This window comes from Pipistrellus hanaki (genome assembly GCF_964339955.1).
Source record: "Pipistrellus hanaki genome assembly, chromosome: 3".
NCBI lineage: Eukaryota > Metazoa > Chordata > Mammalia > Chiroptera > Vespertilionidae > Pipistrellus > Pipistrellus hanaki.
In genome coordinates, this window is record NC_140505.1 from 167,142,509 (window position 1) to 167,170,447 (window position 27,939).

Sequence of the window (27,939 nt, forward strand, 5' to 3'; positions counted from 1 at the left end):
TATGGTAAAAAACATATCTTACGTCATGTATTTTCAAATATATAAATGACTCTATTTTTAAAACTTTGTCAGGCCATGCATCTTGACTCCCAGTTTTTTTTTATTTTTATTTTTTATAGGAAGGAAGAAGTTACAAAGAGTATGGCCCCTCTTTTTTTTTTTTTTTTTTTTAAAAAAAAAGGTATATTTTTATTGATTTTAGAGAGGAAGGAAAAAGGATGAAGGGATAGAAACATGAATTAGAGAGAGACACCAATTGGCTGCCTCCTGCACGCCCCCTACTAGGGATTGAGCCTGAAACTGCAGGCATGTGTTCTGACCAGGAATTGTATCTCGGACCTTTTGGTTCATGGATTGATGCTCAACCATTTAGCCACACCTGTAGGGCGTATTTTTATTTTTGTGCCATAACATCCTGACCATAGTCCAGGGAAACAAAGCTTTCTACATACTCACCAATGTTATTTGTTAACTATGAGATTCATTCTGAGGGCAAACATAGTGGCAAATTAAACGCTCAAGGGCCAGAAGAATCACTTGGCACTACAGTGAGAGTTTTGAGAACTCTGATTATTACTACTGGGGTAACCTGCTTGGATCAGAAATGACAAGCCAGCAAGAAAACTTGTCATTTGGGTTGTTCAAGGGAAGGAGCATAAAATATTTTGAAAAAACATAACTAAATATGGAATCTCATTATTTACTAGAGGCCCGATGCACAAAATTTGTGCAAGAGTAGGCCTTCCTTCCCCTGGCTGCTGGCACTGGCTTCCCTCTGGCACACAGGACCTGGGCTTCCCTCTGGCTACAGACAGTAACCCAGGCTTCCCTCGCAGCCCCAGCTTCGTTCAGAAGGACATCAAGTCTAATTAGCATATTACACTTTTATTATTATAGATTGGAAGGCATTTTTATTATCCATTCTAGAAAATACTTTTGATATGAAAATTCTTTTCAAGCTTATACACCATTATAAATGTCTTAAACATACTCTTGGTATATTTAAGGGCTATTTCTCCCCCTTCTGTGGTATTGATTGATGACATTAGAGTGATATGACAGGTCAATCTCATCTTAGGATAACTGAGAGCTACAGTTTATTATCTGTTTTTAGCTCATTTATTTTTTTATTTTTATTTTTTGTGTACTTCTATAGGTACATGTATTGGACTGACTGGGGAGAAATCCCCAAAATTGAACGAGCGGCTCTGGATGGTTCTGACCGAGTAGTGTTGGTTAACACTTCTCTTGGTTGGCCAAATGGTTTAGCCTTGGATTATGATGAAGGCAAAATATACTGGGGAGATGCCAAAACAGACAAAATTGAGGTTTGTTTCTTGCTTTTCATTTAGAACCAGTTTTATCATGGTTTTGAGTTATGGTTATTTGATGTATATATGCTTGCCTTTTATCTGGGGTTCTAGAGATATCTTTTACAGAAATTTTACTCAACCTTTAGGATTCTAGGAATTACTGTATTTTCATGCACCTAACCCTAGGATATCTGAGTTATACTGGCATGAGAAGTGGATATTCATCTCTTTCATATCATTTATGTGAATGATTTTCTTCATTATGGGTAAAAGCCACTGCCTAAATATCCTAGGGAAATTCTGCACAAAATAAATGTTATATAAGATCTATACTGGAAAAGCTGGTAGTCATGTCAGGAAAACAGAGCCTATGTGTGTGCATAGCCTTTTTGTTGTTAAATTGATTATGAGCTATGTGGGAGAAAGATTAATTAACCAAAGCTTGGGGAAAATATTTACCAAACTAGAGGCCCAGTGCACAAATTCGTGCATGGGTGGGGTTCCTCGGCCTGGCCAGCAATCGGGGCCAGTTAGGGCCGTCTCTCCCAGTCCTGATTTGGGGTTGGAGAGAGGAACCGCAGGAGGTTGGCAGGCCATAGGAGGTTGGCTATGGGAGTGCACTACCTCCAGGGGACAGCTTCTGCATTGAATGTCTGCCCCCTGGTGGTCAGTGCATTGTCATAGTGACTGGTTGACCAGTTGTTTGGGTAACTGGTCGTAACGGTCGCTTAGGCTTTTATATATATATATAGATGGTAGAATTAAATTGTAGTATCAGAATAGAATTATGATGGAAACAACTAGTGATGAATATTTTTTCACAGTGTTTTGTAAATGGTTTATATCTTTAATATTGAGCATGAAGCGGAAACCGGTTTGGCTCAGTGGTAGAGCGTCGGTCTGCGGACTGAAAGGTCCCAGTTCGATTCCCGTCAAGGGCATGTACATTGGTTGCGGGCACATCCCCGGTAGGGGGTGTGCAAGAGGCAGCTGGTCGATGTTTCTCTCTCATCAACATTTCTAGCTCTCTATCCCTCTCTCCTCCTCTCTGTAAAAAATCAATAAAGTATATTAAAAAAAAATTGAGCATGAAATCTAAATTTCACAGCTTTGAATTAAGATGTGCTAGAAGTCTTATGGATTACATATTTAAAACAGAGTTTTGATCATACTGTTCCTTTGAGGGATGCATGGCTTTTCATATAAGAATGACTTTGAATGTCTCTTCAAAGCCACAGCAAGTATTTTCTAGTACATAGATAATTTGGGATCTAGAGTTGTTATTTCAGAAAGGTATTCTTAGGAGTTCCAGGGACTCTGAGAGAATAATGAATTGAAGGGCCTCTCTTCAGAATGGAAACTTGGAATAGAAAAATCCCATCAGTATTCCCACCAGGCTCAAATACTGAAAACTGCATCTCTTATTCTTGCAGCTGGTTTCCATTAATAGAAAAATTTTCGTAGATTTGACTATATAAATTTTCTCCCTGTTGTTAGTGTTTTATTGCCTCCTACCCTCTTTAAATCCAAGTTAGTGTTTCAATCTTTAGCAGCTGGGGTACAGTGCTAATGAGACAAAGGTTATGGGTTCATTTTTCAGACAGGCTATTTGCTTCAGTTGGTTGGCCTGAATACAAATTGGACACCTATTCCCAACCAGTTCACAAGTGTGTAGTGTTGGTCAGTTGTGGACTCTCCATGAATATATAGGTATTACTACTCTTAGAAAAAGTTTAAAGCTTATGTGTCCAAGGAGAATATCTGTACATAGGGAAGAGAACATAATTAAAGTATGAAAGAAAGAACACTTGATTTCTTATTTTGTAGGGATTTTTTAAATTCCATATTTGGTCTTACTTTTTTTTAGTTTTCCTGTTTCAGGTCACTTTTAGCACTTCAGATATGAAATTTTATTCAAAATCACAAATAGTTCAGGAGGAATTCACGTAAAGAAATGAGAATTTATGGAGGTTCTAAGAGGTAGTGTTTAAGAATAAAAATGAAGTCCAGCTGGTGTAGCTCAGTGGTTGAGCCTTGACCTATGAACCTGGAGGCCACAGTTCAATTCCCAGTCAGGGCACATGCCTGTGTTATAGATTTGGTCCCCTGTGTGGGGCATGCAGGAGGCAGCCAACCAATTCTCTCATCATTGATGTTTCTATCTCTCTTCCTCTCCCTTCCTCTCTGAAATATATATATATATATATATATATATATATATATATATATATATATATATATATATATATATATTTTAAAGAATAAAAATGAATACACGTTACATAACACTATGTAATACTGATTAAATAGAATTATCTTCTTAGTTTGCTTTGACTCCAATAGATCTTAAAATTAGTATTTATTCTGATCTCTTTGTTCTATTGTCCTGTGTTATACATTGTATACAGGTGTATATGGTGGTGTTATTTGCTCCCTCACTTAATTCTTCCTTGACTTTTAGATCTGTTTTTCTTCTAAGTTTGCTAGAACACAGCTGCTATTTGTCTTTGTCCTCTTTTTGACAGGTTATTTGGGGTTAATTGTACATATAACTTCCACCAAATTATATACACACATATCTCTCCTTATTCTTTTCCCCTGGAGGTTCTGGTGAAGTTTCCCTACTTGAGCATCAGTACTTTTGTTATTTTCTTTTCACAGACACATTTGGGAAATAAAGAGCTGTTGATGTTATTTATTCTCTTCTTAATTTAGGATGATGTGTAAAATTGCTGATATCGATATTTGGCAAACTCTTTACCTAAATTAATCTTTACCTAAATTAAGCTAAAAAGCATAGCTCTTTTCCTAAATGAATCTTACATAATTGGAGGAGAAAAATGTTAGTTTCCCTGAGACTAGTAGTGATTATAGGAGCCACTGCCACCACTGGCTTTTCATCTTGCTTTACTGAATAGTAGGTGGATTATAGTGAACTTGAAAGCTTCTGAAAAAATGTATAATTTTTAAAATGCTTCTTTTTCTAGAAGGTTATTTGTTAGCCTTTGCTATGTAGCAGCTGATCCTGAGTACTGACCTGACTCTAGTCTAGGTCATATTTTCTCCTCTAGACCCATTCTTTTAAGAAAGCTTCCTAACTTTTGTCATGCTGAAGAGTGAAAGCTGCTTTTTTTCTTGGGTCTATAAGAAAATATCAAATTATGGATTTAATAGCCCTGTTTTTTGTTTTTGTTTTTCCTGGAAGACAGAGTTTTCTTAGGATCAAACTGCCCTATATGTGTTTATAGTACATTTGGGAAGAGAAGATAGTTGTTTGGTAAATTATTATGTAGCATTGTAAGGCATAGTAAATCTTGTGTTTCAAGTGGACCTTATGGGAAAAGCTCAGAATGTACATTTGCTATTTGCTCCCTCAGTGGAGATTCCTTAGGTTAGATTCTCACTCCCTGTTTTGTAAGGGGGAATATAACCAAATGTTAGATATATTGGGGGATTGGGTCTAAGGATTAGGGAAACCAGAGAAAAGTAATGGGCAGCTTGGGTTTCAGATTCGATTTTTATTATACAGAGTTGCAGAAAGAATAAATAGGTTTATCTGAGGTTTATAATCACTTCTGCAGAGAGGAATAGGGGACACAAGGAATTGCTAATGATGTCAAACTTTTTGAAAGACAGTCATAATATTGGCCTGTGCTTTAATATAAGAATGCATCTGTGAGGATATGTCTGATTTCTTTACTTGTCACCTGAGAGTGACCACTTATCTGTAGGTGTCAGTTAAAAGGTACATGCTGGTTCTTGTTTATGCTGCTTCATTATGCTAATTTTAAATGCCTTTTATGAACAAGCTTCTGGTTTACTTGTCTGCATTGGATCTCCCCACCTCTACTCCACCCAAGTATTAATATAGTGTTTTGGGGCTTCCTGATAATAAATATTAAAGCATGTGCAGAACGGATCATTTCTATTTTTTTGATAGAGGGAACTTGAAATCAGCCTCTATTTCTGCTTTATGAGATCCTGCAGTAGGCAGAAACATGTGTCTTAACAACATTCTCATTTTTCTTGGTCAGGTTTCACTGCCAAAAACATCTGTTGCACTGAGGGCCTGCAAAACTGCTTACCGATAGCAAAGACGTACCATTGATAATTTATAAGTTTAAAGCATTTTCTTTGCCATTATATAAAGTTAAGACTGTATCATTTACCTTGTATTTCCTTTGGGATGCTTTTCTCAATACCTTCCAATTTAACTGATTGACAAAATTAATGGTGTTTTGTATTACTGGTTTAATTGAAAATAATACTAAGTAATAGTTAAATTTGTTTTACAATTTCTCATTATATGCTTTTTATTTCATTTCCCTCCCCTCTCCCACTTTTGTTTCTGAGCTTTGGCTGACAAATGAAGTAACACCTAGTAGTTATAGGTAAACAGAGACTCATTTCTTATCTACCTTAACGGCATGTAGATTTGTTTTGAGTCTCTCTCATTGTAAATTTCCCTACTTTAGAGAATACAGTGTCCATAAGTAATTTTATCCAAATCTAATTATATATGGTACAACTTTGTTGGGAAACAGAAATGGAGATTATTAGAACCTTGAGTACCAAGAAATTTTGAATAAAGAGGGTATTATTGTGTAGGATCTGTGCTGAAAACTTGGCATTTGGTGAATGTTTTATTTCATATTCTAAGGCTGAAATTGCAGGGCTTCATTTTCCTCTCATGACAATTTCCTCTATTTTATCAATACCCTAAAAAGGAAATTTGTTTCATAAGTATTCGTATTTCTTTTTAAAGTAATTTCTTTGTCTGGCATCTTTAGCCTGTGTATTGTGAAAGTCTGTTAAAACACACAAGGTCCCATTTATGATGATTTTTCTATTGTTTGATTCTAAGATTATTCCTCCTTAGAATTTTTAATACTACTAGTGGCCCAGTGCATGAATTCGTGCACCTTGAAAGGAACTGTGGGCCAAAAGGCTGCGGAAGGCACAGGGATGGGTTTCGGCCCATCCTCTGTGCCCCCACCCAGCCCCTCCTGCTGTGGCCCCTGGTACCCTGTCTGCTGGCAGCCCTGTTCTTGCTGCCCCCATGCACTGACTAGGCCGGCCCTGCTCAAACCCACTGACAGTGACAGTGCAGAGTGATTGAGGCTGGCACCAGCAGTAGGTACAAGCGGGGCTGGCGCTGTCAGTGTGTGCAAGTAGCGGCTGCTGCCCTGATTGCCCGAAGAGGGAGGTGAGAAGCCCTCAGGGGCGATCAGGGTCAGCAGCTGCTGCTTGTACCCACTGATGGTGCCTAGTGATCAGGACCGGCACAGGGCACTGGCAGTGGGTGCGAGCAGCGGCTCATGGTGTGCAGGAGCAAAGAATTTTCAGTCCTGATGACAGAGACTGGCGCTCCATCTTGGTCTGGTGCCCCTGCTCACCTTCTTGCTGTGGCAAATGCCCGCCATGTTCCACACACATCCCCTGGTGGTCAGTTACATCCTAGTGACCAGTTGTTCGGTTGTTCTGCCGTTTGGTCTATTTGTATATTAGATATTATTATATAAGATAATCATCTGTTGTTGAGATAAAGCTCTTCTGATTATATGACAGATACCAGTAAGTACTTTCTTTTGAATCTTTGCTAATTTATAACATTCAATGTTACTTAAAATAGATTATATTATACATTCAGTTTTAGATACTCAAGTTAATGAACTTAAATGCCTGAATTTTTGCTAATTCCTATTCCTTTACCAAACTATGTGTATGTATGGGAATGTATATTTTCCCCAACCTCTTCTTGACATACAATAATAGAAGATAAACTCCACTATTAGATTCCTCAGCTCAATAGAATACAGGCAGTCCTTGGGTTATGTCAGTTTTGACATACGTCGTTTTGTAGTTACGTCGCCATCTCCCATTTATTTATTTTTAAAAAAAAAAGTTCTGTCATTTTGATGTATGTACATATGTGCTTTATGTTTTTTATTATTTATTTACCACAAGTAAAGGCCAGGAATTATCTTTCTTTTAATTTTTTATTTTTATTTTCTCACTTCATTACTGCTGTGTATGTGCTTGTAGGTACTTATGTAGGTGGGTTCCGACTTATGGCGAAAATCACATTAAATCACGTGCCATAGGAACCCATCTCTGATGTAACCCGAGGGGACCTACTGTACCTGGACTCTGGGCCTGTATTCATTGAATTGTAAACATGGTACCACCCCGTTATATCATTTTGCATTTATTTGGGGTATATCTTATGATAACATATTTTTAAACTCCTATTTGAAAGTTTCCTTTTCCAGTACAATTTTAGCAACGTTATTTAAGTTGTTATAGTTTGCAGTTGCCAAAGTAATATGTCATTCAATCATATGCTCTATTGTCTCGTTATCTACTCAACTTTGGCTCTAAAAAAAAAAAAATTGCATGTATAAATGAGAGAATTGCCCTTGATGATAAGTATAATCGTGCTTTCCTGAACTGCTACAACAAACCCTAGAGCCTCACCAATCAGGAGGCTTTACCTCACTTAAGAGTTAGTATAGTTATATTTATGTAAATTAGGATAAGCTGATATCTGTTGGTACTTAGAAAGCATTTTTAATGACCAAGTTTGAATTTGCCCTTGGATCATTTTAAAAAATATATATATATTTTATTGATTTTTTACAGAGAGGAAGGAAGAGAGATAGAATTAGAAACATCGATGAGAGAGAGTCATCGATCAGCTGCCTCTTGCACACTCCCTACTGGGGATATGCCCGCAACCAAGGTACATGCCCTTGACCGGAATCGAACCCGGGACCCTTCAGTCCCCAAGGTGACGCTCTATCCATTGAGCCAAACCAGTTTCGGCCCTTGGATCATTTTTTAAATGTTCTGCTTTTTTACCCTTTCTTCCCATATTTTAGTATAAAACCATTTAATACGTGTGCAGGTATTTTTAGTTTCAATCTGAAATGTTTAACACCACTGTTTGAAGCTTGCCAAACTTGTAAATGTTTTTCTATTAATGGAGTCCATGACAAACATTCCATTTTTGGGAGATTACTTCTCTATAGGTGGGAAATTATTTTACTTTCAAAGGGGTCGTAGAATTTCATTTTTTATTGTTTTTAAAAGGTTTGGAAAGGGTAGGCAGTCAGATAATGGCAAGACCATAGTTTTGGAACTTCATGGGAAGGAATTTGTAAAACATTGAGCAGTTAATAGTGACAGGTATTTTAACTCTGATTTTATTTAAAGTTATCACCAGCTATTTAAAGATTCTGTGTAATAGTCATTTCTATAGTTATCTATAATGAACAAAGGATTCTCTTTCATTTTGTTACATTTTAAATATAGTTTACAATTAAAAATTTAAACCTCCTAAGAATCTTATCATGTAGGCCCTATCATTATCTTGTAATTTTTATTTTTGTGAACTCTTATTAGATTTTCCAAACTCTTCATTCATTGTATTGCAATTTGTTTTTTTTGTTAGATTTGATCTGAAATTAAATCTCAGAGAAGGATTAGAATTCCTTTTATTGTACTGAGATTTTTAATACACTAGTGTTTGTTTAGTATTTCATTTATAATTTTGAGCTTCTGAAATCTGCCAAGACTTTGTAAGTAGGAAGAAATTAGAGGCTTTATTAAATTAATATATTACCTATTCAAAGTTTTTGGTTTTGTTGTTCATTTATTTTTATTTTGGATTAACAAATGACTTAGCTTTTATATTTGGCATTCAGAATTTTATAGTTTTCCTGTGCAATTCAGGTTTTAGAAAGCTTTGGTGACAATAGCAATTCTTAGCTCCCTCTGTAAAAGAAATTAGTAACTGCAAATGTTTAATATTCTAAGCATGACTTATTGAAAAAAATATAAAACAATCTAGTGCAACTATGATACTTTCCCTCCATATTAATAATCACTTGTATTTACTCAGACGTTATATGTTTTGAACCAGGTTAAAAAGCTATAAATGCAACACTGTCATTGCCCTTCCTGATCTTTTAAACAGGTGCATGGCATCCCCTTATTTCCCCTACTTGGTCCAAAGCATTTCTCCTTACTTGTCATCCCTGTGAGATTCTGCACGACTGAAATGTTATTTCCCTGGGTATATATTTTATGTTTTAAGTGCCATTTCTGTTAAATTATATTTTATGTCCTATGAAGTGTATTAATCAACCCCCAATATCTATTTGTCTTACAACTTCTGATTCACTCTTTGTTTTGGATATTGCCTGGAACATTAAAAGAGGAATGGCTCCTTGTGAGCATAATTTTAGTTTCTCTTTTAGAACTGCATAGCATTCCCACCCAAATTCATTTTATGATAGGTGCCTATTTGTCCTATTGTCATCTATTTTAAACGTGCCTAGTTAAGTAAAGTGGCATAGCAGCAACTTGGGTAGTAGACTGGCTGCATTCCAAGAGTTCATGGGTAATCCTGTCTTGACATTGAATGAATTGATGACACTGCTCCAAAAACCGGATGTGATGTTTATAGAAGGTTTGCTATTACCTCCTCTCTGTGGAGATAATGTTCTGGTTAACTCACATCTGTTTCCTCTTGTAGCCCACATTCTCAGTGTGGTTTGGGAATATTTGAGAATGCCTCAGAATGTTAAATCTATACCACAATGTGGTTGAAGCAGCTGAAACCACTGGAGACTCTGGTTCATATTTGGAGGAAGATTTTAGAGGTGACAGAAGCCTAATTTCAGTTTATCTAATTTACCACTCTGAGGTAATACAGGAAAGCACACCCTCAAGAGTTGCCAGAAGATTTAAATAGGGTTGGCTTGACTATTAAAGCATTTTGGAATCACCTAAAATTCAGAATGTACAAGCAAGCTTTTATCAGGAATTGTGTTGTTATTTTAGACATAAGAGGCTTAAAACCACATATACAAACCTAGAAACCTGTCCCAAACTGTGACTAGTTGGCTCTGAGAAATGTAAGAGTGATTTTCTTTGAGACAAAGCAGCATGTTCTTGTTTGTTGCTTCTGCCCAGTACAAAAAGATTGTGTGGTTGGTAAAAGAAAAATATTTAGGGGAGACGCCAATTTTCTAATAAAAGTGTGAATGCTGAACAAATAATTAAAAGAGGTTTCAGAAAGTAAGCATTGGACTCTATACAAAGGGAAATAATATTATTTTGTTCTTTAGATGTATGGTCTCAAAATCAGATTTTATTTAAGCTGTTGATCCTTTAATCTCTTCAGAGGATTCTTATAATTGCTTTCCACATCATATTAAAAGTAATAGCATTTATTAATAATAGCCCTTTCTGTCTTCCTCCTTTGCTGACCCCTCCTCCTTTGAACTTACTCCCTATCTTTATTTTGTTTTATTATAGAAAATTACAAACATATAGCAAAACAGAGTAAAGAGTCTCATGAACGATCCACCCTCAACCATTATCAGTAAATGATCAATCTAGAATGCTCTAAATGGGAGAACTAAGGAGATGACAAATAAGGATTCTCTTACTGACATAAATATGGTTTTAACACTTCTATCTTTAGATAACCTAAAAGAAATGAAAGAATCTGGCCTTTGTCCTTGCTCTTATAAACCTCAGCTGATGCTTTGAAATGTAAACTTGCAAATTTGATAAAATATTTTTTAAAAGGTGGGGTTTTATTTTTTCAGCAGAAACTGTCGTGTGTTCTTTTTTTTTTTTTTTTTTAAGTAATTTTAACCTATATTGAAATTAAGTATAGTATAGCTGAGGAGAAAGGAAAGACCAAATGAAAGACCCTGTGGCATTTAGAACAGCAAATCTTAATTAGAAGGCTAATATTTGGGTACAGTAAAGCAATATTAGTATTTATTAAATGAAAGAATGCATATTAATTGATTTAAGATAATACTGAATGAAACTAGGAATAAAATTATTTTATGTACTACCATAAACTTGAAAAAAAGTAGTGTTTTAGAATTTTAAGTACAAAAGCCGTTAGTATTAGATGCTCTCTGATAAGAATGATGAACTCCTATTAGAGAACATAGGTTCACTGATAAGTATGTGGCATTTAGATGCGGTAGCATTGTATTTTCTGGGATATGGGAATTTTGCAGGAGAAGCTGGTTAGACCTTAGACAGCAACTTTACTTTAGTTTCCTACATGAGATAATAGCAGAAAACTTTAGACTTGCTGGGCTTTTTAAAGGATGTTTACAAAGAAGAACTCAAAAAATCTTGGGAATACCCATCCAAATTTGAAAAAGGAAGGAGGAACCAGTGAAATAAAGAGATTAAAAGTAGTCCTGGTTATAGAAAGAGAAATAAGATCATATTGTGCCATGATCATCAAGAGTAGAGTTTTAGTGGGTGGTTAAGGTTGTAAATGTTAAAAAGAGGCAAAGAACCCAAGAACTGAGAAAGCAAGGAAGTAGTCATTGACTGTTTTCAGTAGAGTTATTTAATCTGAAGCATAGATTGGAAGCCATTTATTGGGAGTTAAGGGAATAAATGGTAAGTGGTAGAAATAGCTGTTAGAGATAATATTCAAAGAAAATGACAACACAGAATCATTCACCTTTCAACAGTCTTCATAAAATGGGGGAAATTGTGTTGTGTTAAAAGCAGAAAAGAAGGACCTTATGGAGAAGGAAAAATTGAAGATCCTAGAAAAGAAGGAAAGTAGTATTGGGAGAAAGTTGTTGTAAAAGAGGTAGAGGAAGATACTAGATGGAGAGGCAAAAGTATAGAGTTTTAAAATAAGCTTTTCCTAAAATAGATTTTCTAAATTAGATGTCTAATGAAGGAAAGATTTTGCACCCTTGTCAAAGTTTCCAAGCAGTAATAGATTGGGGCCAGTAATTCTTTTTCTGAACACTGCTTTAGAAGGGACCAGGAATATATCTCTTCTCCAAAAATAGGTGGTCAAATGAATTTAAAAAAAAAATTGTATTGATATTTTACAGAGAGGAAGAGAGAGGGTAGAGAGGTAGAAACATCAATGAGAGAGAATCATTGATCAGCTGCCTCTTGCACAACACCTACGGGGGATGTGCCCACTACCAAGGTACATGCCCTTGACTGGAATTAAACCTGGGACCTTTCAGGGTGCAGGCTGACGTTCTATCCACTGAGCCAAACCGGTTTCTGCCAAATGCATTTTTACATGGATTTAAAATTTGTGCAAGAATTTCTTTCATTAATTCAGTTGGCTAAGCTGTAGGATCTGATGATAAGAACTGTTACAGAAATTTTTATTTCCATTTTTAGGAAGGTTTCTCAAGTGTCTTAGGAAACCACTCTCCTTTTAAAAATTATTTAACAAAAATTTATTGAGTTCTTTGCCAGACCCTTTAATAGTTGTGGAAGGCGCATAAATGGATGAATTAAGGTTCTTGCTATTCTAGAGTTTCCATTCTAGTTAAATGTAAAAAAGTTATCTATCCTTTTTCTTTGCTTAGTCTTTTTACTCTTAAAAATGACATTGATTTTAAGATATAACATAGCCATCATAAAATATGTCCAGGAATGTTCTCTAGCAAGAAAATATACATGTAAAAGAATTTAAGCTCTTTTCTCAAATTAAAGAGAAATTCTTAACTTTGAATAGTATTTAATGTAGGAGTTAGAGTCGTACTTAATTCTTTTTAGCTATATTTATTACTTTTCTTTTTAATCCTCACCAGAGTATGTGCTTTTACTAATTTTAGAGAGAGAAGGGAGGAAGAAATAAAGAGGGAGGGAAGGAGGAGAGAGAGAGAGAGAGAGAGAGAGAGAGAGAGAGATATTAATTGGTTGTGTCTCATGCACCCCAGCCCGGGAATCAAACTGGAAACCTAGGCATGTACTCTCACCAGGAATCAAACCTACAACCTTTTGGTGTATGGAACAATGTTCTAACCAGCTGACCCACCTAGCCAGGGCTATGTTTAATGACTTTTATAAAACATTTATGTGAATACAGATTTATACAGTTGGCTTAATATAAGTTCTGTTGTATCTGATATGAACAGATAAATATTCAACTAATATAATTTCTCATTTATCAGATATAAATAAGATATTTATTGATAATTGCAAGTGAAAATATAGCACAGTTTTGCTTGCTCAATTTTTAAATACTTCATCAGTTTCTAAGATTTAGCTATTCTTAGAACATCAGCAGGTGCTTTAAAATTTTTAGAGAGGAGAGATAAAGAACATCTACTTGTTATTCCATCTAGGCAATCACATTATTGGCTTACATGAAATATTTCTTACTAATTTTATAGATAAAAAATTAATACGTTATATAAGATTGTATCTGATATTTTTTGTAGACGGGTTAGGGGGAAGATGTTGATTACATGTATATGTTTTTAGTACTATTACAACATTTCTTAAGGCTTATTTGCCTGGTATAAGATCACTTTAAATAGTAGAAATGGTCTCAGTTAGAGACTTGCAAGTTGGTGCTTTAGAAGACCTATTCCATCAGAATGAACTTAATGTTAATTTTAAGTAAAAGCAATGAAATAGAAAATATACTAAGTGAAGGAGTCCTAAAAAAACTTCAGCTGTTTTCAAGTTCTGTGAACTGATATGAATGTTTCCTTAAATGTAAAAAAGGCAAAATTCTCAGGATAAAATGTTCTAAAACAAATCTTATATAATAAAGAGCTAGTATGCTAATTAGACTGGATGGCGGAACAACCTTCCGGAACAAGGGGGGAGTCGAGGGGGGGGTAAGGGGCACGGATGCGGGGCAGCTGGGGTTGCGGGTTGCAAGGGCTGAGGCAGCCAGGGCTGTGAATTTGCAAGAATTCATGCATTGGGCCTCTAGTGTACAATAAGATAATGTATGAGAAGGTATATTATAATTTGAAAACAAGGTATAAGCAAACTTAAGGTGATGATATAGTATTTTTAATTTTTACATAATCATTTAATATAAGAGCTAATATTGCCAAAATTTTTAGAAGGAAGGATAATAAGAAATTGAAGAAATAGAAATGAAATATGAGCTTATCTATCGAGTATTTGAAATCACCCTCATTAAACAGCATTTTGTCATTTTGTGAAAGCATTGTAATAGGGATAAATAAGATGACACTTTTGGATTTTGATGTAACAGTTATAGTGGTTATTTTTACATACATTTGAAGAATAAGTATGCATCTTTTCCCTTCATTTAAAGGTTATGAATACTGATGGCACTGGGAGACGAGTACTAGTGGAAGACAAAATTCCTCACATTTTTGGGTTTACTTTGTTGGGTGACTATGTTTACTGGACTGATTGGCAGAGGCGGAGCATTGAAAGAGTACACAAACGAAGTGCAGAGAGGGAAATCATCATAGATCAGCTCCCTGACCTCATGGGCCTAAAGGCCACAAATGTTCATCGAATCATTGGTAAGTAATTCCAAAGTTCTCTTAGAGATGGAAGCCAGAAATGAATAAAGATGGAGAGAGGCAGCAGTTTGTAAAGCAGCATTGTGAATTTTTGATGTTTTGAGGAAAGATAGAAATCATCTGTTAAAACTCCCCTCCCCCCCTTTTATTTTTAATACCAGGAAAGGATTTTTTAAATGTTGGCTTGTTACTCTGGTCACATAGTTTGAGTTGAAGGGCACTCGTACGTACACACACACACACACACACACACACCCCTTCTTCAAAAGAATTCAGTCCTATTGTATGAATAATGTAGCTTATTATTTTAAGCTTACTGTGGGTACAGAGGAAAGTATTTTGCAGTACTTTAATTCCCAATTGATTAGCAAGTGAGTTTTGAACTGCTCCATTTACAACCTTGACCAGTTCAATCCCTTCTTAAGCCCTCACTCATGGAAGGTCACCACATTGATGCCAACTTTGTGTGGCATAGCATATACTGTACTTGGATATGTTACAGCTCAGAACTCCTGGTCTCTAGTGATTCTCCTGGCTTGGCCTACTGAATAGCTGGGGCCACAGCTTGCAACACTGCACTAGGTTTTTATTCACTGTCTGTGCTTATAGTGCTTGTTGGTAAGATTAAAATTGAAACTAGGTAAGTCATTTTAAAGTAAAAATGTGTTGATTGTGTCAATGTGTATGTCCTTCTGTGCTCTTTTGTAATTAATTTATCTTTCAGGTTCCAATCCCTGCGCTGATAAAAATGGGGGATGTAGCCATCTTTGCCTATATCGACCTCAGGGCCTTCGCTGTGCCTGTCCCATTGGCTTTGAACTCATCAGTGACATGAAGACCTGCATTGTCCCAGAGGCTTTCCTTTTGTTTTCTCGGAGAGCAGATATCAGGCGAATTTCTTTGGAAACTAACAATAATAATGTGGCCATACCACTCACTGGTGTCAAAGAAGCTTCTGCTTTGGATTTTGATGTGACAGACAACCGAATTTACTGGACTGATATATCACTCAAGGTTAGCAAAAGAAGTGGAATGTTAAAACAGGACTTAAAAGGAAGAGCTGATAGAATTTCTGAGTCTTCATTCTGTGATCAATCTCCCTTATTGCTTAATAGGCAAAGTTCAGTAAAGCCTTAACTTTTTAAAGGAAGTCAAGGGAAAGGCCCATTAGTATTTAATTAACTGCCTTTTAATACAAGATACTTGGCTTGAGCATCTAAATCTGTAAGACATAATCTTGCTCTACTATGTTCCCTTTGAAGATAACGAGTGACTTTTTTGCAGTTAGAGAATTGCATGCTTTTCATAAATGGCTTATAGAGACTTGACTCAATTTATTTTCCACAAAATTTTGGAACCTGACTGAGGTAGAAAATGCCAGTTATGAGTTATAGCACAACTTTAGTTTCTTTTTCCTGGAATAAACATTGAAAAGCATACTAGTCAAAAAGGAGTTCTCAGAAAATCTGGAGGATACTGTTTTCTTACAGATTGTTTGGGCTTGTTTCATGTAATTTGAGTAAAATTTTGTCTAACATGCAAAAATCATGGCATTTTGGAGCCAGAGTTAGATTCTTGTTTTTAATTTTTATTGTTGAAAGTATTTCTTGTCTCCTTTTTCCCTCATTGACCTCTCTTCACCCTCTCCTATCCACCCCCGCCCAAGTAGGATTCTGATGATGTTCTGTAAAGTCTATTAAATGAGTGAATAAGTGAAGTAAATAAGTAAATCTCGGCTTTTACTGTGACCTTCTAAGTTTTCTCATCTTGTTAATAGAGATGAGCCCTATCTTGCAGGGCTACTGTGAGGATTAACTGAGAAAATTTACGTACATAAAGTACTTAGGATAGTGCTTGGCAGCTGTTATTAATAGTTTGACTTATGATTGTTCTAAATTTCAGGGAATTCAAAGCTCTATTGTATATATTTATTATTGTTGTTAATTATTATTTTAATCCTCACCTGAGGATAGGTTTTTATTGAATTTTAGAAGGAAAGGGAGAAGAAGAGAGAAAGAAAAGAAACATTGATGTGAGAGAGAAAAGTCAATTGGTTGCCTCCCGTATGCATCCTGACCGGAGATCGAACCCAAAACCTAGGTATGTGCCCTTACCAGGAATCAAACCCAAATCCTTTTGGTGTAATAGGGGCAGTGCTCCAACCAGTCAACTGAACTACCCAGCCAGGGTGGTATTATGTATTTTATTAGGTATAAGTTGGTTGAAATCTTATCAGATTGACACAGTGACATGGCATACTCTCAAGCACCTTCAGAAAGCTGATTACCAGTGAAGAGTTGACAACATTCTGGTCACTTTTTTTTCACTTGATTAATAAATTTTAAAAGAAAAGTCATTCCACTGCATTACCAGAATAACTTTTTGATCCTTAGGAACCTCAAAAATTTCTCCCTGAATTGGCAACAAAACTTGAGTTTACAGTTGCATTTATTAGAGCTTGATATAATTTTTTCCCTATATTAAGAAATTATATTAAGAAACTGTGCCTCGGCTCTTCTGGATCCTGCCACCCAACAAAACCCAAATGAAACATTCTTTTTCCAAGTGTTTTGTTCTTAAGCCATTTGACTTTGTTGTTAATTTTATTTTTGCAGACCATCAGCAGAGCCTTTATGAATGGCAGTGCACTGGAACATGTGGTGGAATTTGGCTTAGATTATCCAGAAGGCATGGCAGTAGACTGGCTTGGGAAGAACTTGTACTGGGCAGACACAGGAACGAATCGAATTGAAGCATCGAAGTTGGATGGGCAGCACCGACAAGTTCTGGTGTGGAAAGACCTAGACAGTCCCAGAGCTCTTGCGTTGGACCCTGCTGAAGGGTAAACGGCTTTATGTATGCATTTTTTGCAACTACATTGTACATGGCCTACTATGAGTAATATTCTTCTTTTTTAATCCTCACCCATGGATATGTTTCCATTGACTTGAGAGAGAGAGAGAGGGAGGTAGTGTGTGTGTGAGAGAGAGAGGGACAGAGAGAGGTGATGATGTGACCTGGGGATTGAACCTTTTTGGTGCACAGAATGATATCCAACCAACTGAGCCATCTGGCCAGGGCATGGTTATGTTCTTGATGTCTTAATTTTTATTAGGAATCTGACAACTAAACTATATATATATATATATAGGCTTTATTTTAAAACCATTAGCTGACATTTCACTGATCTAAAATTAATAATTATTAGCTAAATTTTACTTTTGTTCTTAGGAACATTTGATGAATAATGAAATGGATTATTAATTAAATATTACTGTTCATATTTATATACTAAATAAACAGCCTTCATAAAGATATCAAGTCTATATTTCCTTACATCCCCTCCTAAATTATATCAGATTCCAAACCTATTAAAGTAAATTATCTGAAATAAATGTTATGTGCAAAGAAATGATTGCATTTTAAAAAGTTCCATTTTAGAATATTTATTCAAGAGGACAACTATTTTTTATCATTATAAGCTTAAAGAAACTTTGTTATTAAACAGTTAAGTGGTTTTGTGAATTGTTGAGCCATATATATTTATAAAGTGATGCTTTCCAAGAGTAGATGATCCTTCTGCATGATTTAGAAAAATTTAAAAGCCAGCAGCTAAGAGATCTGAAATTTAGTTCCCCTGAAATCACATTAATTCCATGATGGGCTAATTAGCCATACCAAAGACAGTTTCTCTTGTGCTGACATGTTGTGGTTGGATTATGATGATCTTTTACTTAAAGCTTTAGTTACCAGACAGATAAATTTAGTAGTTGGGACTAAGAACTCTTAGTTTATGTGGCTGCTGGCAACTGTGAAATTTCTCTCTCAGTTATTTCTCTCTGGCTCTTGTGGTGTGCATGTGCTTGTCAGTAGACAAGTATAGAGGCAAACAAACCCCAAGACCAACTTTACTTTTCAGAAAAGCATTGCTACCAAGTCAGCCATCATCTGACAGGCTCATAAGTACATGTCTATCCTCAGGTATTTGATGAGAGTTGGCATGTGGAGTGCTTTTCCAGTCCCAGTATTCAGAGGGTTTCGAAACTAGCACCTCACTAGTTTTAGTTGAAAGGGCATTTGGCTAAAGAATTGGTTATAGTTCTAGCTCTGTCATGTGATTGGCTTGAGAACATTAGACAAATGGTTCACATTTCTTTCAGCGCTTTGGCCTCCTCATAAGTAAAAAGCCCATATAGTACTTAGAGCTGCTGTAAGACTAACATGAAAAACTTGAAAAAGTAAAATAAAAGCAAAAGCATATTCTAAAATTTCACAAAGATTATAGTTCTAGTTTTCAATGCCAGATGACACATTAAGGAATGATTGTTTCATTGCTCTTAACACACTATGTTCCATTCTTTTTTAACATCAGTTTAAAGCTATTAATTTGTGTGTGTGTTTTTTTTTTTTATATACTTCTGCATCTTGTTTTTGGGGAGAGATTATAGAAGTCAAAAAGTAAGTTTAAAAATTTAAAAACTCAAATTAGTTGTATTCAGAAACACATAAAGATACTTTGTTTAGAAGTGAACCAGATTTGGAGACCAGAGCTTTAATCCTTTCCCATCTTCTTGAATATTAGTTTTATAATTACAAGTGTTGCAATAAGGGAATTGCTTGTTTGTTTCCAATTCCTAGGTTTTGGATGGAACAGATTCATTGGAAAAACTAAGGAAAGCTGACTCATTTCCTTTTTAGGATATAAGAAAAATACTTAGTTGAGGGTGCCAAAATAATTGAAAAATTATAGCAATGATTTTGTTTTACCAGTTTCCTTGATTTAATGTATATTTTTCTTTAAAATTATTTAGTTAATTATGCATGAATGTGGCTCTTTCTCCTAAATAATCAAAAGCGAAATTATAAATATCCATTATTTTGAATTTAGGTTTATGTATTGGACTGAATGGGGTGGAAAACCTAAGATAGACAGAGCTGCCATGGATGGAAGTGAACGTACTACATTAGTTCCAAATGTGGGGCGTGCAAACGGCCTAACTATCGATTATGCTAAAAGGAGGCTCTACTGGACAGACCTGGACACCAACTTAATAGAATCTTCAAATATGCTGGGTAAGTTCTGCTTTTTTTTAAAAAATTCAAACTGATAGTAATAGATTGTTCTTTCTATGCAAAAATCAGAAAGGTTGCTATTACCATTGGTTATATTCTGTTAATAAAATTTCATGTGAATGTCTAGATTCTTCCTCTGGCTGGCATTGCATTCTGTTTATTGTTACAATAGTGGGCCAGATACTTAGATTCACATTTCTGTTATGTGGAAATTTAATTACTGTTGTACTTATAATGGAATTTATAATCCCCTAGATAATCCTGAAGTGACTTTTTGTACCAGTCAAGTATAGTATATGCATTTCCATCTTATTTTGGAAGGAAGTAGGACCCTTTTGTAGAGAAAATAAGACCACAATCAAAATAGACCATTTATAAGAGTTTAAACAAACTCAGTGATTTATCGTAAGAATATAAGTTTGAGGCATGGGGTCAGACTGCAGATGGATTGATTTCAGAGGACTGGTCTGGTTTTAGAATTGCTTTTAAATGAATTGTTCTATTTTAAATTGCTAACAAATGTTTGTTTTAATGTTAAAATTTGGGGGATGGGGCAATGAGACTCATGTTCTTAGAAAATTCATCCCTCTGCTTTTCCCGTTTCTACTGCCTTTCCGAAAATAGGACTCAACCGTGAAGTTATAGCAGATGACTTGCCTCATCCTTTTGGCTTAACTCAGTACCAAGATTACATCTACTGGACAGACTGGAGCCGACGCAGCATTGAGCGTGCCAACAAAACTAGTGGCCAAAACCGCACCATCATTCAGGGCCATCTGGATTATGTGATGGACATCCTCGTCTTTCACTCCTCTCGGCAGGCAGGCTGGAATGAGTGTGCTTCCAGCAATGGGCATTGCTCCCACCTCTGCCTGGCTGTGCCAGTGGGAGGCTTTGTTTGTGGATGTCCTGCCCACTACTCTCTTAATGCTGACAACAGGACTTGTAGTGGTAAGTGCATTTCTCCAAAGCAAACTAGAAATAGAGGGAAAAGAAGGGCTTTGAAAACACTGTGGTTCATGTTCTTTCTAGAGTAAAAAGTTGCAGAAGTCCAGAACTGGTCATTTGTTTAATAAAAGGGAAGGATTAGAGATGGAAAAATGCATGTTTTTGTTACTCTTTATTTGATGACAGCTAATTGATATAATGGGATAATAGATGTTATAGAAAAATTAAATCTTTTATCCTTGAGCATTAAATATTTAGTATCAAATTTGATTAGCTTCATTGAGAGAGACAGTCATACATATTTGCTATACATAATTCATATTTATTCATTACAAAGAAAGAAAAGAGCAGTACTAATAGTACAACAAAAAGGATCTCCAAAATGCAATTACCTTGTCCTTTGAAGTTCATAGTATAGACTAAAGATAAAAAAATTTAAGAGCATAAAAGGCCAGGTAGAAAATGCATATGAATAAATGTAAATCAGTATGAAACAGCAGAACATAGTTGGGAACTAGAGCACATGCTCTGAACATAATGGTAGTTGCTACTTAACTCCAACTTTTATTTTTATTTTTGGCTATAATATCTCCTGATTGTAAATGAAATAAGGTAGTGCATATTAAATACACACACACACACACACACACACTGCTAACAACAACAAAACACAGTGTATAACAATACAGGTTGGCTAAGGAAAACTAGTTTATGACTCAACTATTCATGGAAACTCATATCAGTGGATAGACAAGAAAGAACAAATAGATAGATAGAATAAAGAAGTAGAGAATTAGATCAGAAAGAGTAGATTCATGGAGAGAAGTAGGATATGATTCACTAAGGTAGACCATCTAAACTTCATAGGATATTGTATGTAATTATTGAAATTACTTTATTCTGTGCCTGGAAGTATCTATACTAATAAAAGAGTAAGATGCAAATTGACCATAGCTTTGTGACGCCCACCAGCCAATCAGGAGTGATGGTGGATAAATGTGCAGGTGCCAAGTGGCCGTGGGCGGGGCGGGGCAGGACACGTGATGATGCAGGCTTTCTGCACCCTCCCAGCCACTCTGGCTGTCTGGGCAGTGTGCGAAGATGAAAGGCCGCTCTGACTGGAGCAAAGGCGGTGCTTTTAGCCAGGGGAAGGAAGGCCAATTCTTGCATGAATCTTTGTGCATCGGGCCTCTAGTAAGACATAACATAGGAAAGGATTTGGTCTCTGACACATGGCTTCCGTCCTGAAAAAGCACGTAAATTTATAGTTGAATGATTCAGAGTCTCTGCCACATAAATTTTGTGTTTTACTAAAGTCACATAAATTTTTAAAACTTAATTTTTGTCATTTGTAAAATGCGAATAATACTACTTTGTAGGGTTGCTGTAAATATACCTTTCAATAAGGTATATTTAAATTTGTTAGCAGTTTAAATATAAGGTATAACATGATTGATTACTGTAGAGAATGGATTTGAGGCAGAAAAAAAGTGGCAGGATAGTTATTTAGACCAGTGTGGCAATGCTGGAAGACTTGGACTGGGTGGTGACAGTGGGGATGCAGAGAAGCTGATGGAATTAAGGTGTATTTTGAAACTAGAATGAACAGACCTGTTAATGGGTTGTATGTGGGGGAGAAGTAAAGGGAGGCAATAACAGTCATTATTTGATTCATGGTTTGATCAGTTAAGTAGATAGAAGATGAGGAAGTATGAAGAGGGAAGTTAGTCTTCAAAAAGAAATAAAATTAATTTTAGGCAGGTTTATATTGATATTTCTATGGGGCATTGCAGTAGAAAAATGAAATAAGTTGGGAGAAGATTCCAGAGCTCAGAGGAGAGAGATGAGGTTGAACAGATAATGAACCAATTAAGTAATCTCCATCATGGGTTAGATGGAGATACATGTTTTGGAAAAATATGGAGAAAGGATGGAGAGGAGGATTGCAATGTTAAATAGGGTGATTAGAAAAGTCACTACTGAAAAAGTGGCATTATGTCATGACCTGAAGGAGGTGAGGAAATGAGCTATGTGGATATCTGGGGGGGAAACTATCAAACAAAAAAGGGGCAGCAAATGCAAAGGACCGAAGGGAGAACATGTCTGGCATGTTAGAGGAACACCTAGGAGGCCAGTGTTGTTGGAACAGAATGAATAAGTACTAGATTAAGTCAGAAGAAACAGGAAACCAAATTGTGTAATCCCTTGTTCAGTACTGAAGTGGCTGGCTTTTATGGCAACTTTGTGCAAATTGGGGCAGATGGAGCTGTGCCAGTGCATGGCTTAGATGATGAAGTATGGATTGGACTTCAGTCCCAACTCCATGCCTTAGGAACAGTGCACAAATGGCACAGTCAGACGTGGTGAGCTGGGCCTTGCAGATTACTCTGTCTTTAAACAGGAGCAATGCCTCCCTTTAAATGACAGGTGAATGGTTGTGCCTTCAACAAAGAGCTATAGAGCTCCCTTCTGCTTATTCCTCATCCTTCAACTTCTGCCTGTGGCTCTTTTCATTGTGGGAATATAAAACTCACATAGCCTGATAGGATAATTTTTAAAGCACTATTCCCCAGGAGATGAGGTGGTTAGAGGTTGCATACATTAGTATGGATTTAGGTTTACAAAATTGTATATTCTTTGTTACTTTAAGCACTGAATGACTTGTAAGTGAAAACGTCAGCTTTCTCTTAGAAATACTAAGCCAGTTAATTATAATTGCTAATGTTAACTTTAGATTTTTTGAAACAAGCATTTATTTGGAGCCATGTTGGGCTTTGTCTTAATCCACATTTCTAGAACACCTAATTGTAGAATCTTACTGAAGGTTAAAACTTGATTCAAAGAAATAGTACTCAGTAAAACATATTAGGAGCCAAGTATTCATTTAATATTGTTTCCCAGTTGGGAAAAGTTGGCAGCTAAAATTATGGGGTATTCCTTCTAAGTCTCAATGTATGTCTTAGTATAGGTGATGCTTATTGTGTTGGAAACTTACGATTTAGAGCATTTTTTTTCTTGCTTTGCAAGAAAGTAGTACTGCCAAAGCACAATTCTTTAAATTAAAAAGGATGCGAGACTTGTGAGCTACTCTGTTGAAGCTTGTGTTCTTACTACTTAAGGCACTGATTCTACTAAAATTGCTAAAAATTGTTAAATCAATATGTGATGGACTCCAGATAATGGAGAGTGCCACTGGGATCATTGGAATATGTTCTAAATCTTCTAAACCAAGTGTGGACTTTTATATCTTTGTCAAATGCTTCACTGAACTCAAGTCTCTTATGATACCACTGTGGACAAAATAGAAAAAAAATAGGTTAGGTAGCTATTTCATTGAGTAAATTATGACTTGTTTGGGAACAAGAATGCTGATTAGTGTCACTTTGAAGAGGGTTTTTGGGGGCATACCAAAGGGTTTTGTCTTCAGTCTTACCTCTTCAACATTTATGTGTGTTTTGTTTGAGATATAGTTACAGGCGATCAAATCTTTAAGTGCTACAGGACTTGGTCTGTGTTTCACATTTGCTCTTTTCTTTCTTCAAGCTCCAACTACTTTCCTGCTCTTCAGTCAGAAGAGTGCTATCAACCGCATGGTAATTGATGAACAGCAGAGTCCCGACATCATCCTTCCTATCCACAGCCTTCGGAACGTCCGGGCCATTGACTATGACCCACTGGACAAACAACTGTATTGGATTGATTCACGACAAAACATGATCCGAAAAGCACAAGAAGATGGCAGCCAGGTAATTCAAGGCTCAGTGCAAAAATCATTTTTTCCCCATCTGGTAATTGGACTAGCCAATCATCTTATTTTATTTGTATTGACTCTGCATGTGTGCACGCGCGTGCGTGTGTGTGTGTGTGTGTGTGTGTGTGTGTGTGCGCGCGCGCGTGCGCATGCGAAACAAATTCTGGACTGAGCAGCTTTTCCCCCTTCTAATGATCTTTGAGTATACAAGTTTTGATAATGCTATTGGAATGAAAATTAAATTTGGATAAGTTAACCTCATATATTGGTAATGACTTAGTCACTGCCACCCATAGTCATTTATATAGTTTTTTTGTTGTTCATTATGGTTCCACCTACATTGAGTCTTGGAAGCTTCAAAATCATATAATCTTTGGTTCTGATCACAGGTCTATTACTCACTAGGATTATTATGAAGTTTTTAGATGAATGGGATGTAAAGTACGTAGCCCGTTAGCTGTTACATGATAAGGACTCAATAAATAATGGTTCCGTTACTAGTTTACTATTATTTAAAAGGTTCAAAGGATAGAAAACACATAGTATAACCTCATAAAATTTAAAGGATATGTAATTAATCCAACTTTTTTGGTAAATATTTGGTGACTGTAGGATGGGAATGAAACATTATCAACAAATCTTACCTATACTTACATAAATGTCCATACTTTTTTTGCTTTCTTTTTATGACCAAGCAGTATTAGACTAGGATTACTATAAATAATTATAGTCATCTTCCTCGTAGCAGTGATGTTAAGCTAGTTTTTGAATATGTTAAAATTTAGGGAAATTTTTTTATGTGACTTATCTCACACAAAAGCAAGTGATAATATATTGAGGGTGGCTGAGGGATCATTTAGGGGTATAGTTATAGTGATTTATGGCATATGTACTTTACTCTATGTAGGCCAGTTCTAACAGGCTGGTAACTAGTAGAGAGAAATTATAGGTGTTATTATATAGCCAAGGACAAGGTAAATAAATGAGATAGCCTCATTGCAGAATATGTTACCTCAGAGATGCCAAGTAAATAAAATATAATTTATTCAGATAGAACAGGTGAAAAAGGCTCTCATTTTGCTTGGCTTTATGTAAAATAAGTGCTTTTTTTTTTTTTTTTTTGTAAGTTTAAGGATTAGAAACAGACGTGATTGATAGCTGTGGTTATGGCCCCAACTGCTATTGTCCCTAGAGTAGAGTTTGTCAGCCTCAGCACTGTTGATGCTTTTGAGCTGGATAACTCTTTGTTGTGGAGGACTGACCTGTACATTGTAGGCTGTTTAGCAGCATCACTGGCCTCTACCCACTAGATGCCAGCTAAACCGCCCATAGGCATGATGATAAAAAATGTCTCCAAATATTGCCAAGTGCCCTGGTTTAGGCATTTGCAAATGTAGAATTGCCCCCTTGTTGAGAACTATTGCTTTTGAGATATTTCTAGTGGTGGTTGTAGCCAGGGTTGTCCGTAAAAGAGAGTGCCACCATCTCACACTTATCTCTAATCAATGCACTATATCAGGTTCTTAGAGCAACTAATATGGCCTTAGCTCACTCTTCTGCCCCATGTCATAATAAATGAAATAACATGCATTCCAAATGAAATGCATGTTAATTAACAAAGAAGCACATTACTCATAAAAAATGTTAGTAAGAAATGTTCCTTGAGACTTCTTTCTCAGATGAGTGACTACTACGTAAATGTAAGCATTGTGAGCGATCACCTCAGGGCTTCTGGTTTGGAGCTTAATTTTCTATGTGTGTCTTTTTCTTTCCCTAGGGCTTTACTGTGGTTGTGAGCTCAGTTCCGAATCAGAACCTAGAAACACAACCCTATGACCTCAGCATTGATATTTATAGCCGATACATCTATTGGACTTGTGAGGCCACCAACGTCATTACTGTGACAAGACTAGATGGGAGATCAGTTGGAGTGGTGCTGAAAGGCGAACAAGACAGGCCTCGAGCCATCGTGGTAAACCCAGAGAAAGGGTAAGTCCAAGGTCTCTGGTTACTGTTCTTTTGTTTTATTTATTTTATTTTATTGTAGTATTTCAAAAGTGTAGATGTGCCTGTGCCCTATCACCTAGTTTCATTAATCCATGGAAGTTACGAGTAGCTCCCTCAGAAATTATGTGTACCCTTTGTTACTATTACTCTGAAAGTAGTAAAAATATCTCCTGACATTTTAAAAAGTATTCTGAAACATTTCAAAATAAGATTTTATAATATCCTAGCCCTTTTTGTTGTAATCATTTTGTATGATTTTTTATTCTGGTAAACTCATTGTTCCCTCCCTTTTCTTCAGGTATATGTATTTTACCAATCTTCAGGAAAGATCTCCGAAAATTGAACGAGCTGCTTTGGATGGAACAGAACGGGAGGTTCTGTTTTTTAGTGGCTTAAGTAAACCAATTGCTTTAGCCCTTGATAGCAGATTGGGCAAGCTCTTTTGGGCTGATTCAGATCTCCGGCGAATTGAAAGCAGTGATCTCTCAGGTACCTAAGAAAAATGTTTCCTTGTTTTTATTTCAGTTATTGAGATGATTCATAAGCATTTGTATTTTTCTTCCACTGCATTATTTTTGGGTACATTTTCTTTATAGTTTTATTCACCAAAAGTAGTCACATCAAGTTGGTTGGGAAGCACTTTTTTCTTCAGCCATCAATATGATTACTCCCTCTTATCTAATAACTTGCCAGTGTTTTTCATTTGGGCTCTGTAAGTGATATATTTCTAATGCATCTTTTCTCCTTTCCTAGTTTTGCTCTAGTTTATGTTCAGATCTGTCTCTGTCCTGAATTCTATAATTAATCTCCTCCCTGCTGATCCCCCGCCTCTGAAACTTTATATGGTGCACGGATTCGTGCACGTTGAAAGGAAATTAATTTGAAGGTGGCGGGTGGGGTGGGACTGGGCAAGATGGGTGGACACGCCCTGGAGCCAACCTCCCGTGGTCCCTCCCTGGCCAGCCACACTTGGGTCTGTGCAGTGGCTTGAGGGGTGTCTGTGGAGTGAGCATGATCCCTCTGGCAGGTGGGATCCCTTGGCCTGGCCTGCAGGGATTGGGCCTAAACTGGCTCTCCTGACATTCCCCTAGGGGTCCCAGAATGTGAGAGGGCACTCTGAAAGTTGCTATTGTAGAAGGTGTAGAACACAAACGCAGTGTGCAGTAAACCAGATTTGGGGCCGACAGCACTTTAGTAACAACACAACTCATGACTGAAGGTGGAATTATAGGGCCCCATGAGCAATTGGGCTCCCTCCTCTCTGGTTCTGGTGTGCATCACCCAAGAACCACTGCTGCCCAGTCACTGCAGCTCAGCAGCTCCTGTGTTGAGCGTCTGCCCCCTGGTGGTCAGTGCATGTCTTACCTACTGGACGGTTGGATGGTCACTTAGCCTTTTTTATATATACTTTCCTAGATCAATTTTTTGAACTATGGTTTCTAAACCTATACTTTAAAAAAAAAAAAAAAGTCTTTAGGGTAGTCTCAGAGCCTGAAGGAAAAAAAAGTCTAGTTGTACACTT

At 36.4% G+C, this 27,939-nt stretch overlaps 1 protein-coding gene across 2 annotated transcripts in view; it reads left to right on the forward strand.

Annotated features, from left to right (window-relative positions):
* LRP6 (LDL receptor related protein 6) overlaps positions 1 to 27,939 on the forward strand; it is a 116,502-nt gene that overhangs the window by 58,179 nt on the left and 30,384 nt on the right. For both annotated transcript variants that reach the window (XM_084877631.1, XM_084877632.1), the window contains exons 7-15: positions 1,157 to 1,328; positions 14,422 to 14,638; positions 15,363 to 15,652; positions 17,254 to 17,480; positions 19,527 to 19,711; positions 20,336 to 20,662; positions 24,203 to 24,405; positions 26,188 to 26,399; positions 26,716 to 26,906. In XM_084877631.1, the coding sequence (XP_084733757.1) occupies positions 1,157 to 1,328; positions 14,422 to 14,638; positions 15,363 to 15,652; positions 17,254 to 17,480; positions 19,527 to 19,711; positions 20,336 to 20,662; positions 24,203 to 24,405; positions 26,188 to 26,399; positions 26,716 to 26,906 (2,024 nt within the window). The remainder of the gene's footprint in view (positions 1 to 1,156; positions 1,329 to 14,421; positions 14,639 to 15,362; positions 15,653 to 17,253; positions 17,481 to 19,526; positions 19,712 to 20,335; positions 20,663 to 24,202; positions 24,406 to 26,187; positions 26,400 to 26,715; positions 26,907 to 27,939) is intronic.